The sequence below is a fragment of the Paroedura picta genome, chromosome 7, assembly GCF_049243985.1.
Source record: "Paroedura picta isolate Pp20150507F chromosome 7, Ppicta_v3.0, whole genome shotgun sequence".
In the NCBI taxonomy this organism is placed as follows: domain Eukaryota; kingdom Metazoa; phylum Chordata; class Lepidosauria; order Squamata; family Gekkonidae; genus Paroedura; species Paroedura picta.
Genome location: NC_135375.1, coordinates 42,905,636 through 42,921,980, shown reverse-complemented (window position 1 = coordinate 42,921,980; position 16,345 = coordinate 42,905,636). Strand labels below are relative to the sequence as shown.

The 16,345-nt window shown below is 38.1% G+C and overlaps 1 protein-coding gene across 10 annotated transcripts in view; it reads left to right on the top strand.

The window, feature by feature from the left end:
* KIAA0825 (KIAA0825 ortholog) overlaps nt 1-16,345 on the top strand; it is a 242,669-nt gene that overhangs the window by 29,371 nt on the left and 196,953 nt on the right. For 8 of the 10 annotated variants that reach the window (XM_077347603.1, XM_077347605.1, XM_077347604.1 and 5 more), the window contains exons 3-4: nt 1,391-1,559; nt 9,766-10,441. In XM_077347603.1, the coding sequence (XP_077203718.1) occupies nt 1,391-1,559; nt 9,766-10,441 (845 nt within the window). Of the gene's footprint in view, nt 1-1,390; nt 1,560-9,765; nt 10,442-12,244; nt 15,813-16,345 lie in introns of those variants that run through there. The other 2 variants (XM_077347613.1, XM_077347610.1) reach the window with 2 other exon arrangements.

Sequence of the window (16,345 nt, the reverse complement as noted above, 5' to 3'; positions counted from 1 at the left end):
AGTTATTTTAAAATGTTGATGCCTTGAATTCCTTCATTTTCTCTGGTAGAATCATAGAATCATAGAGTTGGAAGGGGCCATACAGGCCATCTAGTCCAACCCCCTGCTCAACACAGGATCAGCCGAAAGCATCCTAAAGCATCCACAAAAGTGTGTATCCAACCTTTGCTTGAAGACTGCCAGTACTTTTGTTCAAAATTTCCAAAGTCAAGATAAGCAACAAAGGGGTTAAAGGACAGTCTTGTCTAGTCACTTTCTGAATCAGACACAGTCTAGTTAAGTCTCCATTTATAATTATTCCATTTATAATTATTCTTGCAGATTGACAAGAATAAAAGTATTTCACACAAGCTAAAAAGTTCTCTCCATAATTCATTTTTTCCAAGATTTTTATTAAGAAAGGCCAGTTCCGATTATCACAAGCTTTTTCTGCATTAAAAAAAAGTCAAAACTGCTTGCTTCTCAATATGCTTCTCATTTTGCATAGAGTATATAGCATATTCTGTTGGGGAAATTTGGAAGTTAAATTTGGGTGGATACTAGTCATGATTGAGAAAGTCAGAAAGCTGATCTGTCTGATCACTGAGCTATAGAATCAGTTGCTGGAATCAGCTGATGTTGAAGATCTTGGTCATTAGTTAGTATCAGTTTATCTGGGAAGAGTCACTGAGATCCAATGGGGAGATGAACCTCAATTCCTCTTAGGGGAGGTATTTGCATGATTGATAGAGAAGCTGCCCTGCATTCCCTTCTGCCAGTATGATTGCCTTTTGATATCAGCTTAATTCAGGCATCTTATGTCAATCCAATAAGAGTTTCTGGGTATAAACTTTCTAGAGCCAAAGCTTCCTTCTTCAGATACAGTAGTCTGAAAGAAGTTTTGTCAATCTATCATCTGTCTATTGTGTACTGCCTTCCCCTGAGGCTCAGGGCAGTTAACATGGAACATAAACAATAAATGGAACTTTTTTTGTTCATAACATGTTATATAAGTGGACTGTAACAATAATAACAATTACAATAGTAACCGTTACAATTAGGTAACAGTTCAAACAAGTCCATGGTTCAGGTGTATGGATTCTTGGGAGGGGCCCTGTAGATGTTACTAATTCCATTCGACTTCAAATGCCTGGTGGAAGAGCTCTCTTTTGCAGGGCCTGCAGAACTCTTTTTGACTCTCAAAAGCTTACACCCTGAAACTCTTGTTGGTCTCTGTGCTACTGGACTAAAATCTAACTGTTCTACTGCTAACTAATACAGCTACTCTCTGATATTATAATATGTTAATAAAGTAATAAATTATATACTGTCATGTTAATTACCTTGCTGTAGAATTGTAACCAGCGTTTTATTTTTACTTAGTGAAAGTGATTGCTTTGTTTTTATTTAGCATGGAACAGTGTCTTAAGAAGCTACAATCAGAAATAAATGAAACTTGTTCTGATGAACTGCTACAGGATACAACTGACTGTCTTCAGTGGTTAAATAACTGCAGTTTCAGCTCAGTTAAACCTTGTTCCACACCTCATGGAGAATTGGTCAAGTTTCTCCAAGCTCTGGTAAAAATAATGTTATTTTTATAGCATGACTGACAGTTCTTCTAAAATGCATTGGGCTTTATCATTTTCAGAGTAGTTTGTTGAAGAAAATGCTGACAGGAACCTGATATGTGTTTCAATAATAGTAACAGCTCTCAGCTAAAGGTAGCCATTTTAAACAATTTTGTAAATTATTTATTAATGGACATTGTTCTTATCTCATTTTATCAACAATCCTAAGCATTAAGGGCATGATAAAGTGATCTTTCTAAGCAGAAAACATCTTTGTTGAAACTATTTATAAACACAGTGACCCTCATTTGATCTAATTGTTCTTGTAGAATATTTTTCAAGCAGTTGAGGCTCAAACAGTTTAATTCCTCTGACCCTAGAGGAATTGGGAGAATTCCCCAAGAATATAATTATTTTCTCTAAAGGAGGAAAGAAACAGTTCTGTTGGTGGATATTGTGATTAAAGTTGATTGGCCTACAGAATCTTGGGAGGGTGGGTACAAATCTCTGCCTGGCTATGAAGGACACTGAATGGTCTCAGTGAATTGCTGTCTCTCAAGTTACTTTTATGGAGAGGAGTATGGTATAGATGTAATAAAAATATTTCTTCCTTTGTTGGGCATTACATTCTCTTAGTCCTAAAATATGTAAAGGAAAGTCATGCCTCATCTGCTATATAGAGCCCCAGTTTTTATTCAAGCTCTCAAACCTTTTACTAAATGCATCCAAACTGCTTTCTTGTGTGTTCTCTTTGGAGTGCCTAGGTGGGTAGAGGCGTAGCTTCTGCAAATTTGAACTACAGCTTAGTCTGCAGCTGTCAAATTCCAGCTATCCCTCACTCCGTCCCTCCCAACTTTGGCGAACTAGCTTTAGTCCAGTTACAAGAACTGTAAACTGTGTATAGACAAGACACTTTTGTTGACCTGAGGTTCTCTATGCAGTAGCAGCAGAACGGTTTGAAGATCTGAACTGGCTATTGCTCCTAGCTGCTGTCAAATGAGTCTGCTCACCTATTTGTATGAGTTTTTTGTCTTCAGTTTCCTTTTCTACAATAAATCTTTATCTTTTCCTATGATTCCTGCTTATTGTAGTTAGATCCCTGTAGAAAGTTATGATAGGCCCCTTTCATTTCCACCCTGAGGAAAATTTTTCTCTCCCAAAATACATTGTTGAATCCTCACTGACTGACCTTGTAGTATGGTTTCTTTGTTAAAAATAATAAAGCTGGTAGTATCAGTCTATCACTTATTTATGTATTTATTTATTGTTATATTTCTAGACGGCCCCTATCACATCTGACATCTTGAGGCAATTCATAACATTTAATACGTAGTGCCATTAAAATCATAAAAACAATTAAATCATTGAATTATTAAAGACCCTAGTTGTGCACCTGTTCTTATTGGGTTGGTCGTTCAAGTAAGTCTCTCTCCTTCCTCCTTTCACATCACCTGAAACACAGTCCCTGGAGAAAGATTCTACAGAAGGTCCATCTCTGATAAAGAACCCCCCCCACACCTGAGCCATCAGCATTGTTAGAAAAATAAGTACCTAGCTCACGTGAAGCATGTATACCATTAGAGTAAAGGAGATGGTAACAAAGTCAATAATTTAAAGAGAATACATAGTGCTCGTCTAAAGATTTGCTTTTGAAACAAAGCCAAAGGGAAATCTTTGCAGGATGAAGACTGAATGCATGGACCCATTTGCTGGAATTAATTCCAGGATCAGGACTTGGGAATTGCCATACCCTATATAAGGCATCAACAACCTCAGATATGCAGATGATACCACTCTAATGGCAGAAAGTGAAGAGGAACTAAAGAGCCTGTTGATGCGGGTGAAGGAGGAGAGTGCAAAAGTTGGCTTGAAACTCAACATCAAGAAAACAAAGATCATGGCATCCGGCCCTCTCAATTCCTGGCAAATAGAAGGGGAAGAAATGGAGATAGTGACAGATTTTATTTTCCTGGGCTCCAAGATCACTGCAGATGGGGACTGCAGCAAAGAAATTAAAAGACGCTTGCTCCTGGGGAGGAAAGCTATGGCAAATCTAGACAGCATCCTAAAAAGCAGAGACATCACCCTGCCAACAAAAGTGCGTTTAGTCAAGGCTATGGTCTTCCCAGTTGCAATGTATGGCTGCGAAAGTTGGACCATAAGGAAGGCCGAGCGTCAAAGAATTGAGGCTTTTGAACTTTGGTGCTGGAGAAGACTCTTGCGAGTCCCTTGGACTGCAAGGCGAACAAACCGGTCAGTCCTAGAGGAGATCAGCCCTGACTGCTCTTTAGAAGGCCAGATCCTGAAGATGAAACTCAAATATTTTGGCCACCTCATGAGAAGGAAGGACTCCCTGGAGAAGAGCCTAATGCTGGGAGCGATCGAGGGCAAAAGAAGAAGGGGACGACAGAAAATGAGGTGGCTGGATGGAGTCACTGAAGCAGTAGGTGCAAATTTAAATGGACTCCGGGGAATGGTAGAGGACAGGAAGGCCTGGAGGATCATTGTCCATGGGGTCGCGATGGGTCGGACACGACTTCGCACATAACAACAACAACAACATATAAGGCATGCCCTATATAAGGCATGCAACAACAGGTCAGCATGGGTGCAATTTGTGTAAATGCTGGTTCATTGGTAATGTGATACATGGGGACTATGCCTAAGCAGGCCTGTTCTGGAGAGATTTTGTAGCTAAAAAGCCTATAAAGGGTGCCGTGTGCCTATGTCAAAACATTGATTCCAACCTAGGAACATGTACTCAGCAGCATCCTCAGCCCTCAGTTCTTTTGTCACAGAAGGAGTTGGTTGTTCTTGTTCTCTACTTTGTTGACCAAGAATTTGCTGGTGAGAAGACTTCTGTGATTTAAGTATAACTATCTGAAATGATTTTCTTACAAAAAGTAACTGAAGAAGTGAGCTCTGATTCATAAAATCTCATTTTAGAATAAATATTTATAGTCTTTAAGGTGCACAGATCTTTTACATTCTGCTACCATGGCTACTGCTCTGTGGTGTTACAACTTGTTTAGGGTTTTGTAGGTCAAAATGACTTGGATTTTTCTTGAAAGACAGTAAGCAGTCGGTACTGATATTGATCTAATGTCCTTTTGGTGATTCATGCCATTAATAAAATATGTGGCCGTGTCCTAAACTAAATGATTGTTGTTGTTAGGTGCGAAGTTGTGTCCGACCCATCGCTACCCCATGGACAATGATCCTCCAGGCCTTCCTGTCCTCTACCATTCCGCTGAGTCCATTTAAGTTTGCACCTACTGCTTCAGTGACTCCATCCAGCCACCTCATTCTCTGTCATCCCCTTCTTCTTTTGCCCTTGATCGCTCCCAGCATTAGGCTCTTCTCCAGGGAGTCCTTCCTTCTCATGAGGTGGCCAAAGTATTTGAGTTTCATCTTCAAGATCTGGCCTTCTAAGGAGCAGTCCAGGCTGATCTCCTCTAGGACTGACCAGTTTGTTCGCCTTGCAGTCCAAGGGACTTGCAAGAGTCTTCTCCAGCACCAGAGTTCAAAAGCCTCAATTCTTTGACGCTCGGCCTTCCTTATGGTCCAACTTTCGCAGCCATACATTGCAACTGGGAATACTATAGCCTTGACTAAACGCACTTTTGTTGGCAGGGTGATGTTTCTGCTTTTTAGGATGCTGTCTAGATTTGCCATAGCTTTCCTCCCCAGGAGCAATCGTCTTTTAATTTCTTAGCTGCAGTCGCCATCTGCAGTGATCTTGGAGCCCAGGAAAATAAAATCTGTCACTATCTCCATTTCTTCCCCATCTATTTGCCAGGAATTGAGAGGGCCGGATGCCATGATCTTTGTTTTCTTGATGTTGAGTTTCAAGCCAACTTTTGCACTCTCCTCCTTCACCCGCATCAACAGGCTCTAGTTCCTCTTCACTTTCTGTCATTAGAGTGGTATCATCTGCATATCTGAGGTTGTTGATATTTCTCCTTGCAATCTTGATCCCAATTTGTGACTCCTCTAATCCCACCTTTCTCATGATGTGCTCCGCATACAAGTTAAATAGGCAAGGTGACAGTATACAGCCTTGCCGAACTCCTTTCTCAATTTTGAACCAATCAGTGATTCTATGTTCAGTTCTCACTGTTGCTTCTTGACCTGCATATAAGTTTCTCAAGAGACAAATAAGATGCCCTGGTATTCCCATCTCTTTAAGAACTTGTCACAATTTGTTGTGCTCCATACAATGGACAAGTTCAAAAGGCAAAACTAAATGATATTTCTAATTAATTAAACCTTATGTGCAATTCTCTATTTCCTCAAGTTTATGGATGTGTTAGTGATTATCTTGATGTCTACATCCTGAGACAAAAGGCTGAGGTGTCCTTGCTTCACAGATGATGTAAAGCAGTGGTCCCCAACCCCCGGTCCGGACCGCGAGAGCCTTGACACCAGGCTGCGGCTCCCTCTCCCCACCCCCCGCAGCAAGAAGCTCACCAGGCTGCAAGCAAATCGTCCACTGAAGCAGCCAATTAGCTTGCGGCCCAGCAAGCTTTTTGCTGCAGGAGGGGGGGGAGAGGGAAGCATGGCCGCCGGCTTGCCGCCAGAACAAACTCTCACAATGGGGCGCAAACGCGCACATGTGGCAGTTTCGCGTATGGACGCATGCGCAGAGCTGCCGCGCATGCGTGCAACTGCTGCACATGCGTGTTTGCGGCCCCGCCCCGGGTCACCCTCTCCCCCCACCCCTTGGCAGCGGTCTACAACCGGAAAAAGGTTGCGGACTGCTGATGTAAAGCATTTATCATATTGGTTCCAGGTTGGACTTTTGAGCATGGCTGTGGATGCTATAGCACCTAAAACAACTCAAGGGGTGTGAAATAGTTTTCATGTAATATTCTATGTAAAGGAGTTGGGCTGCAAATATTTACTTTGCGCATGCCCCCTATTTTTTTTTCAATCAACCTCCCCCTCCCCAATATCACTTTGTGTCATAGGAACATCATGTTCACTAAAGAACAAGTTCAAAGCTGTCATAAACACACATAACTATTTTTGTGTTTCTTTGGATGCGTATATAGTACTAAAGTTTTATGGCTTGTTATGCCCATAAATGTATTGAATGTTTTTACTGCACTAACTAAATGATGATTTTATTTTTGATCTGCTAAACATTCTGATTTTTTCAGGCATCACAAGAACAGAATTCTTGATTCTAATAACTTTTCTGCAAAGACTTTATATTTAATTGTAAGCTGTGACTTCTTCCAGTAGAATTGTGATACAAGTTGAAATGTGTAGTATAGAGTAGCCATTTTAGAAAAATATAATCTAAAATATAGCTTTAAAATAATTTTACAAGCAAACATATTAATTTTGCAAGTGCTAAATTGTTTGTTGTGAAACATTTTAAATCCTTTTGTCTTGTTGTCTATGTCTATCCAGTTCAGGTTGATTTTTGCCTGGTTATGTACCCCTATAAACTATTGCTATTAGTCTAGCATCTTACTTGCGAAAAGCTTATCTAGTCTAAAAGAACTTGTGTCCACCATTTTGAATATACGTCTTATGAGAAGCACCTGCAGCACTATTTGAAGCTTTTAAAAACCTTGACTTTCAAATACAAAAGGCTATCTGAACATAGACAGTGTTCAAAAAGACTTTGAAATGTGAAACTAAGCTTGCAAAGCTTCAAAGCCAACTGCAGGGACTCTTCCTTTAGGAGTACCAACTCCAAGATAGTTTGAGCAAGCCTCCTGGTGACCATTTTTAGGGATTTATTTTCAATTTGAAAATACTTTGAACTCTGCTTAGGTTTTGGTAGGCTTTTGTATTGAAAATGTTTCTGTGTAAGCTTCAAAAGCAGCACCAGGAACTTCCTTGTGGAATATATTTTGGATTTGTCTTCCATAGGAGCAAAGCTCATTGGCTGGTTTGGCAGCTATTAAGCTTTTGTTCTATTTTTATTTAACTGGTATTTGATTGTTACATAAAATTAGGATTGTTGTAACATATTTCTCATTCTTTTTTAAGATTAATGATACTCTCTGAATTGTGAAGCATGTTTAAAATGCTTTGAGTTTATTGATTTTTGTATATGTATTGTATGTATACCACACACGTACACATTATAAAAATATTAGTATGTCTAAGCAGAATTTAATGTAATATTCTAGTTTACAGTGTGCTCATAAACAGGTATGCAGATAAATACATAGGAATACCAGGAAGATTTTGTTAATATGTAGGAGTCAGATTAAAGCCAGTGTATCGCAGTAGTTAAGATGTCAGACTGGGTTCTGGGAGACCCAGGTTCAAATGCTCACTGTGCCATGGAAGTTTACTAGGTGACCTTGGTCCAGTCACTTTTTCACAGCCTACCTCACAGGACTCTTGAGGATAAAATAGAGGAGCAGAGAACAATGTTTTAAGCCACTTTGGGTCTCTGTTGGGGAGGGGGAGGGAAAGTAGAGTACTAATGAAGTAAAATAAAAATGTGTTTCATATGACTGAAATGATCTACTAGCAAGAGACAATTAGGGTTCTTTCACATGTTTTCATAGTGTCCACGATTTTTCCCACCAAGAACAATTATTGAAATTGCTCCCAGTTATTTGTTTGTAACCAATTAATATAATAGGGTTGTTCATTTTGCCTGAAGGACAAGATAGCTTGTACTAAACTTCATAAATCAGTTCTTGTTTTTTACACTAATAGTGAAAGATTTTTTTGGTGTGGAGAGGGCTGCATCACATTATATATGTCACATTGTATATCCATGTCTAATTGATTGGCATGTGAATTATGCACATGTATATCCATGCAAATTGAATTCATAATGATTATATTCTGATCAGAACAAATGAGAAAAGCATGTTCTTTTAGTTGTATAAGTTAGTTATAACTTGATTTTTAAAGTAGAAATTGCATTTTTCTTCTAGTTTTCAAGATAATTATGCTACCCAGAATAAAATAAAATATTCAGACTTAAGTCAGTTGTGTGTATGATAGGTAAGACAAAGCTGGCCAGTGGGGAAAAGTAATTATTAGACACCAAAATATTTTACATTACAAGAATATTTTATGTATTCAGAATTTCAAAATACTGCTTTTCTCAGGCAGCCTGGAAGTTGGAACTGTATATTTGTTGAGTTGTGTGTTTGTAATCCTAAGGTTTTACTACTATCTATATACTGTGGCGCACAGTGGTAAGGCAGCCGTCTGAAAGCTTTGCCCATGAGGCTGGGAGTTCAATCCCAGCAGCCGGCTCAAGGTTGACTCAGCCTTCCATCCTTCCGAGGTCGGTAAAATGAGTACCCAGCTTGCTGGGGGGTAAACGGTAATGACTGGGGAAGGCACTGGCAAACCACCCCGTATTGAGTCTGCCATGAAAACGCTGGAGGGCGTCACCCCAAGGGTCAGACATGACTCGGTGCTTGCACAGGGGATACCTTTACCTTTACCTTTATATACTGAGTGTATATAATAGTAGATAAATACCGTACCTTTTTAAGAATGAGTTTGAGATCATGAACATAAGGAGAACATGCATTTAATGGCTCATACATACATGGCTTATATGATAAATTATGTCTTGAGCTGAAGAAGAAGAGGAGGAGGAGGAGGAGGAGGAGGAGGAGAGAACAGTTTTATCAGTGCTGTGGTGAGCCCAAGGTCACCCAGCTGGCTGCATGTGGGGGAGTGCAGAATTGAACCCAGCTCACCAGATTAGAAGTCCGCAATCCTAACCACTATACCAAAATCAACTGTTGTAGTATACAAAGTCTCCAAAGAGAGCTATGAATTCCTTTACACGAGGAGTATTAAGATACTGGTTTGGTTTATTTACTGGTATAAAGAATTTTTTTCAAACAATAAAATTAATCACGATGGGTAGCTGTGTTTTTATTTCTGTCTGTAGCAGTAGAGTCCAGCTTTCTCCTGACATGAAATTCAAGTCAGATCAAAAGTCAGGTGAACTGTGGATCAGGGTATGAGCTTTCATGAGTCTCAAAATCTGTAAGATCTATGACTAACGAACACTTATGCTATGCCACAAACTCTGCTAATCGTCAAAATGCTACTGGATTCTTGCTCTTTTCTACTATGAAAAATTAATGTTGAAGAAATAAAATTAAAAAATAAAAATTCTGTACATAATAGCTAATGGGAACTGGTATTGTTTTAGAGATTTTTCCCCCCAGAGAATGCATCTAAACATACATTGTTTCTTCTTCCTTAGCAAAATTTACTGAAGAATGAACATAACCAAGAAGAAATTATTCTTCACTTCCTTCTGGATCTCTCCAGTCAGTGTGGTGTCTTATTTCCCTGTCTCCCAAGTGGGTCATCTTTTGAGTTTACGTCCAATGTTTCCCTTCATGGCATTGAGGATGATTCAGCAATGAATATTCATTGTATTTGGGATGATGTAAGGCTACATCTTCGGCGCTTCTTAGTAAAACAACTGCAGAGTCACCATGAGACAAAAATTGGTACTATACAACAACAATTGCAGTTTAAAACCCAGTGCCTACAGCAACTTTTATTTCTGTATCCTGAGTCAGAAGTTATAGCCAAGTATCAAACCATGCAGAATAAATTGGTTAGTGATATTCTGCAGAAATGTGTTCTAGAAACCAATGGAGAAACAAACTTAGAAAAGGTAGTCTGTGGTTATGAAACTTCCATTCCTACTTTGTGTGCAATGATAAAAGATGATTTGTATATATTAGGTGGATTGATTGATCCCTCTTCCACACTGAAGTTTATTAATGAAACTTATTTGGATACCATCACGGAAGAAATTACTATTTTCCTTGAAGAACTTTGTGAGCTTCAGTTCAAACCAAATGCATTATATGCTGTGAAAACAAGCAAGAACTCAAAGAAACAGAAAGGAGTAACCCAAGGCTGGGGTTAGTGATTTCTTATTTTACTTCTGTTATGAAATTTATTTGTATTATTCTTTTTTCTTTTTGCATTTGGTTGATATTACTCCAGTATTGAGTGTAATTCAGTGAAGGACTTGTATAGTTCCCTAAGTAGAAAGGTGTATGTGACATGGTCTGTCAGAATATGTAATACTGAATTCAGTAAGTAAGATATTTATTTATTTATGCTGAGATTTATATACTGCCACTCTGAAATGGCTTGTGGCATGTCACAATAACATCACCAATAAAATCCCCAATAAAACCCATCGTTAAAACCCAACATAGCTAAATAATAACCCAACAGTGGCGATAAAAACTCCTTTCTCCACCCTCTACCCAGCCCCAATATATTAATGCCTTGAATACATAAGGATGGACCAGATGTAAATGGTCAGCCTGGGTGAGGAGGGGCCCCAAGATCTACCTGGCCCCAGCCTCAACTGAAGACCTGGCAGAAAAGCTTCGTTTTATAGGCCTTTGATGTTAAGGTGGCATGGATCCAAGTGTCATAGGTCTGATATCTTCCTCTAGACCTACTGGAGATCAAGAACTTTAAAGTATTTTCTTTGCAGAATTGGGAAATGGCAGCAAGGGTTACAGTAGTGTTTGCAGTAGCTTCAGCAAATATTACCTTGTTTTAAAACTGAAGAAGATGTTGGCTATATGAGTGTACATAGTATGAAAAAGCAGCAAGAGGAACAGGTTAGTACCAGTGACATAGAGTGCTGAGACAAGAAACAGGACCAGGGAGAAATGCTGAATGGGCAATAGTAATGATGAAGATAGGGATACAATGCAGTTAATCTTCTTGCTGATGGAAATTTATGCTAATGAGATTTTTTTCAGTTGAGTACAGGATCCTTTGTATCAGATATGTACAAGAAAGACATAGTGAAATCCAAGTCTGATCAAAAGTCAGGTGAACTGTGGATCAAAAGCAGTTGACAGTTCTCCCTGCAGGCAGGCATCTTGAATAGCTGATAGAGCAAAGCTTTAAATTTGCTGGACCAAGGTTCTGGATTTGAGCCCCCACAGTACTTGACACTGCTTCTGAAAAGTCCTCCAAGGTCAGACAGCTTCCAGATTGATACCTGTTTGATAGAGAGCAAAAAAAAAAATCTTCTGTAATGCCGCAGTGAAAATTCTTTCTGCTTAACAGTACACATGCACAATATATACAATGTGTTCATTGTTGCAAAGAGTTGATTGCAGACAGGAAGAGAAACATATGGAAAGAAAAGTGGATGTGTCTGGTCTTTAAGAGAACTCTGATGGCTTAGTAAACAACGCCTAGAACCACTGGTATGTGAAGAATCTCTGAAGATGGTGGTTCAACATCTTCAACAACCTATAATCTGAAAGAACTGTAATATCCTCAACCCTCTCCCTACTCATAAAAATTACTGTTTACTATGAAAAAGAAAATGTGATATCTCCTTTATGTTTTTTATTTCAACATTCTTTTCAAGAATATTCTTCAGCTTAACACAAAAATATCTTCTAACAGGACCACTGCCCCAGATGTAATGTTCCATCTATAACTTATAGCTAATAGCTTCTGCTCCATATTTTTATCCAAACCCCTCTTGGATCCGTCTATGCCAGTAGCCACCACCACCATGTCTTGTGACAGTGAATTCCACATGTTAATTACTCTTTGAGTGAAGTACTTCTTTCTCTGCCTTCTCTATTCCATACATAATTTGGTAAGCCTTTACCATGACACCCCTCAATTATTGTTTCTTCAAGCTAAATTGCCCTAACATCTTTAACTTTTCTTCATAGGACATCTTGTTACTGCTTCCAGGCAGCTGGCTAATGTTTCTGGGGGAGAGTCAGGGTGGCTATCCATCAGGAGGAAGAGCTGGGTGTCATCTGCAGATTGATGACAATCCAGCCCGAACTTCCATACTAGTTGTGCAAGAGAGCACATGAAGATGTTGAATAAGATAGGAGAAAGGATCGCTCCCTGTGGGACTCCACAACTAAGCTGTTGGTGGCTTGATGTGCTCTCTCCTGTCTTCAGTGTTGTGCTGCGAAACTGATGTGATATAAGATGGCACTGATTTAGGAATATGGAGAAAAAAACAGATTTGAAATAAGAAATGCTCCTTAGAAAAAGTGCCTCAAGAAACCTATCTGGTATTGTTGTCTCAGGAATGTTATAGAAGTGAAATATTTCTGTTAATTGCCAAAGAAATGTAAAATATTTTACCTTATCAATGATCATCACTTTGACTTGGAAAGGTCACAGATACCAAGAACGTTAGCACCCCCCCCCCCCATACAATCCTGGTATTCTTAAATGAGTGACAATACCGAGTATGCTCCCTGTATTTTAGATATAAGCAGGTAGTATCTCCTGGGAACAGCCAAAACAGGACATTTTGAAACATTGTGTTAGTATTTAATTTAAGACATTCAATTGTCATTCTTCCCCAAGATGTCAAAAAATAGGTTTTTGTTTACTAAATGTGCACTTTGGGAAATGTGGTATTTGGTTTTGTGACTGATCCTACTGTATTAAAACACACACTAATAGAAATCCAATAAATAAGGCTGTTGCTGAATCTTTCACAGTGTAGTTGTATGAGCCTCTTTTCTTAGCAAATACAACAAAAATGACATAAAAGCTACAACAATAAAGTGTCATTGAGGCAAGCAGAACTCGAGGTCTGGAGGACACAGCCATTGCCATGGCCTGCAGACATGAAAGATACTTGAAGTGGATGTATTTCTGTCGGTATAGTCCTCAAACCAATACACGTAGATATTATACTGCAGCTATTCTGGGCTTTCTGGAGATTTAGCTTATGTTCTTGCAAGCTTTGGAAATGGTGAAACAAAATTCTTTGAGACTTCCAATTATAAACAGATAAGCACCTGGAGCATGCATTCCCAATATCACAATAGGAGGAGAGGGAGGGGAAAGAAATAGGATTTAGATCATTGACACTGAAATCCCAGAAGATAGCAGAATACAAGAGAAAGAACCAAGAAAATATCAAGATCTATGCATAGAGTTAGAGCACTTCGAGGAGGAGAAGGTTACCATCATTGCAGTTGTAATTGGAGCCCTTGGAACAGTGCCTAGAAGTTTCAAGTAATGTGGATATTCTGGACATTTGAGCAAATAATCCCAGCTCAACTCCAGAAAGTAGTGCTGCTTGGAACAGTAAGAATCCTGCAAAGATACATCTGTAATTCATAAGACCTTGGTACGATCTCAAATCACAGAACACCATTGGGAACTAATAGTCATGTAAATCTTTCTTTCTTTCTTTCTTTCTTTCTTTCTTTCTTTCTTTCTTTCTTTCTTTCTTTCTTTCTTTCTTTCTTTGTAAGATTTCATGAGAGGAAATAATAAAGATTAGTTCTCCTAGAAAGCATAATCATAACAAATTTTCCTTTAACATAAAATTGTATAATACCATAGTAGTTTTTTACATTGAACAGAGTGGATTTGAAGTGCACAATTTAGGCAAGACTAAAATCTGGCTGGTTTGTATCTACCACATTTAATGTGTTAGTATAATATTTTGGTTATAGTATCTGAAATAAATATATGTTACTGTGAAGAAAACAAAGATGTCCAGTACTTAATAAATTTTAAACAAAGAAATATTTTCTTAATGTCCACTGGGCCCAATACCGTAGAACTGTAAGTGTGTTTCTAGTGGGATTGTGACATTTTTAAAAGATTACAAAAGTATTAAGCTTGCTGCTTGTAATCTTATAGCAGGGGGTAAGATGACAGTAGCTAAGTTACTGAAATGTCAATTGAGCTGAACAAATTTCAAAGCCAGTAACATGCCCGAATTCCTTACTGTTGCTTCAAATCACTTATTAATCCCATAATATGAGGCACGGCAGTGGAATCCATTATTTACTCCTACTATATTTAAAAGATGATTTATTTAGAATCTCATTATTTCTGAATATGCTGATCCAAGAAAATCTGACAATTACAGCTATTTTAATATTTGTAGTTGAAATATCTATATTTAGGAATATTTTTAAAATATTATATCCTTTATAAAGTTGGGTCTTGTAAAATCTAGGAAGTTTCTTATCTGTTTTCTTATATACACATTGAAAAAAGGTAATTTAATTTTTTTCATTTTTTGTATAAAGAATATTTCCAATTAGGAGACACTAATTATTTTCATCTCAAAGCTTCCTTTGCACACCTGGGTGTTCTTCCTAAGGGTGAAAAGAACATTTAACTCACCATGCCCCCTAATTATTGCATTCTCCTCCCAAGTATAAAAGATGAAAGTGATTTACTCTTCAATCCGATTTCTCTTGAGCGGTCAGAGGTCAGTCTGAGATTTATATATTGCAGTATTCTCTTTAATAAAAAAAGTATAACAAAGCAGTTGAGAGGGAATTATTAACTTGGTTTTTCCTAGTGTGTAAAGCAAACCATAGAGAGCTATGAAAGCCAAAAGAAGAAGGACTTCAACAAGGTCTCATAAAGAGGGTTCTTAAGGCTTGTACAGTATTGTTTGACAAGAAAATTGTTACATGACTTTTTACATGACTCTATTCAACACACGTCTGCTGTCTCCAGAGTAGAACTTAATTAGGTGCTCCTTGCTGAGATACTATTAAGTTGTGGGGCATTTTGTATATCTTCATTATTATAAGTCTTGGCTGGCTTTAAGAAATCTATTTCTTTAACAAAATAGCCAATTAAAGTAACATTTTCTGCAGGTTATATGTGAGAAAATAACATTTATTTAAATTTGTGGGCTTGATATATCAGGCCTTTCAAATTCACATGCTTGATTTGCATATATTGTTTTTCACAGAAACCTAGATGTGAACATATCATCATCAGACATAATGGTTTAATATGGAGCAGACATTTTAAAAACAAACATGTAGTTTTAAAGTATCATATTTATTAAAATATTTTGGTTTTGTATATACATAAGTAAATTTTGATTTTTTTTAAAAGCCTTGCATGTTTACTATATTGAGTCGTCTCAATGTCATGTACCCTACTAAGAAAAATGTAACTAAATTATTGAGGGCAAATATTTTATTTTTCCTCAAAATTAAATTAAAATTTCTAAACATTGACCCACAAATTAATGCATCCTAGAACACTACTCACTCAGCTAGTGAAGTATTAAACAGCCCTTCACATATGTATGTCCTATTCCATTTCGGAATCACCTTGCTATTTCTTGTCAGGGTTGGAATGCTAGCCAGTGTAGGAAAGAAACCTCTAGCTGCCAGTTTCTTTTTCATATTTTTAATTAGGATAAGCTACATTGTTATTTTGTTAAATAATGACACAATCCATCCTCTTTTGTGCGACTCTAGTCAAGGTTGACTCAGCCTTCCATCCTTCCAAGGTCATTAAAATTAGTACCCAGCTTGCTGGGGGGTAAACAGTAATGACTGGGGAAGGCACTGGCAAACCACCCCATATTGAGTCTGCCATGAAAACTCTAGAGGGCGTCACCCCAAGGGTCAGACATGACCCGGTGCTTGCACAGGGGATATTTTTATCTTTATACATGTGGCTGGTAAACACTTATAAGCTCTTCCCTGCAGATGGAGCCTCTGCTGGCTCTGCATTGTTCCAGGTGTACTGCAGTGTACTGGCCATTCTTATAAATATAAGTCTTTTAAGCCTTGCATAGGTATCCAGTGGTCTTTTTTTCTCCAGCATCTGGGTTGGATTTAGATCATAATGGTAGAACAGCTGGCACTGAATTTGTAGACTTATTTCAGATTTGTCTTACAAATGTCTAAAATGATATTTATTTATTTTACAATTTATATACTGCCACTCATGACAAGTTGTCTCATGGCAGTTCACAGAATATAAATAAAATACAATAAAATCCCCATAAAAACCCCAACAACTGA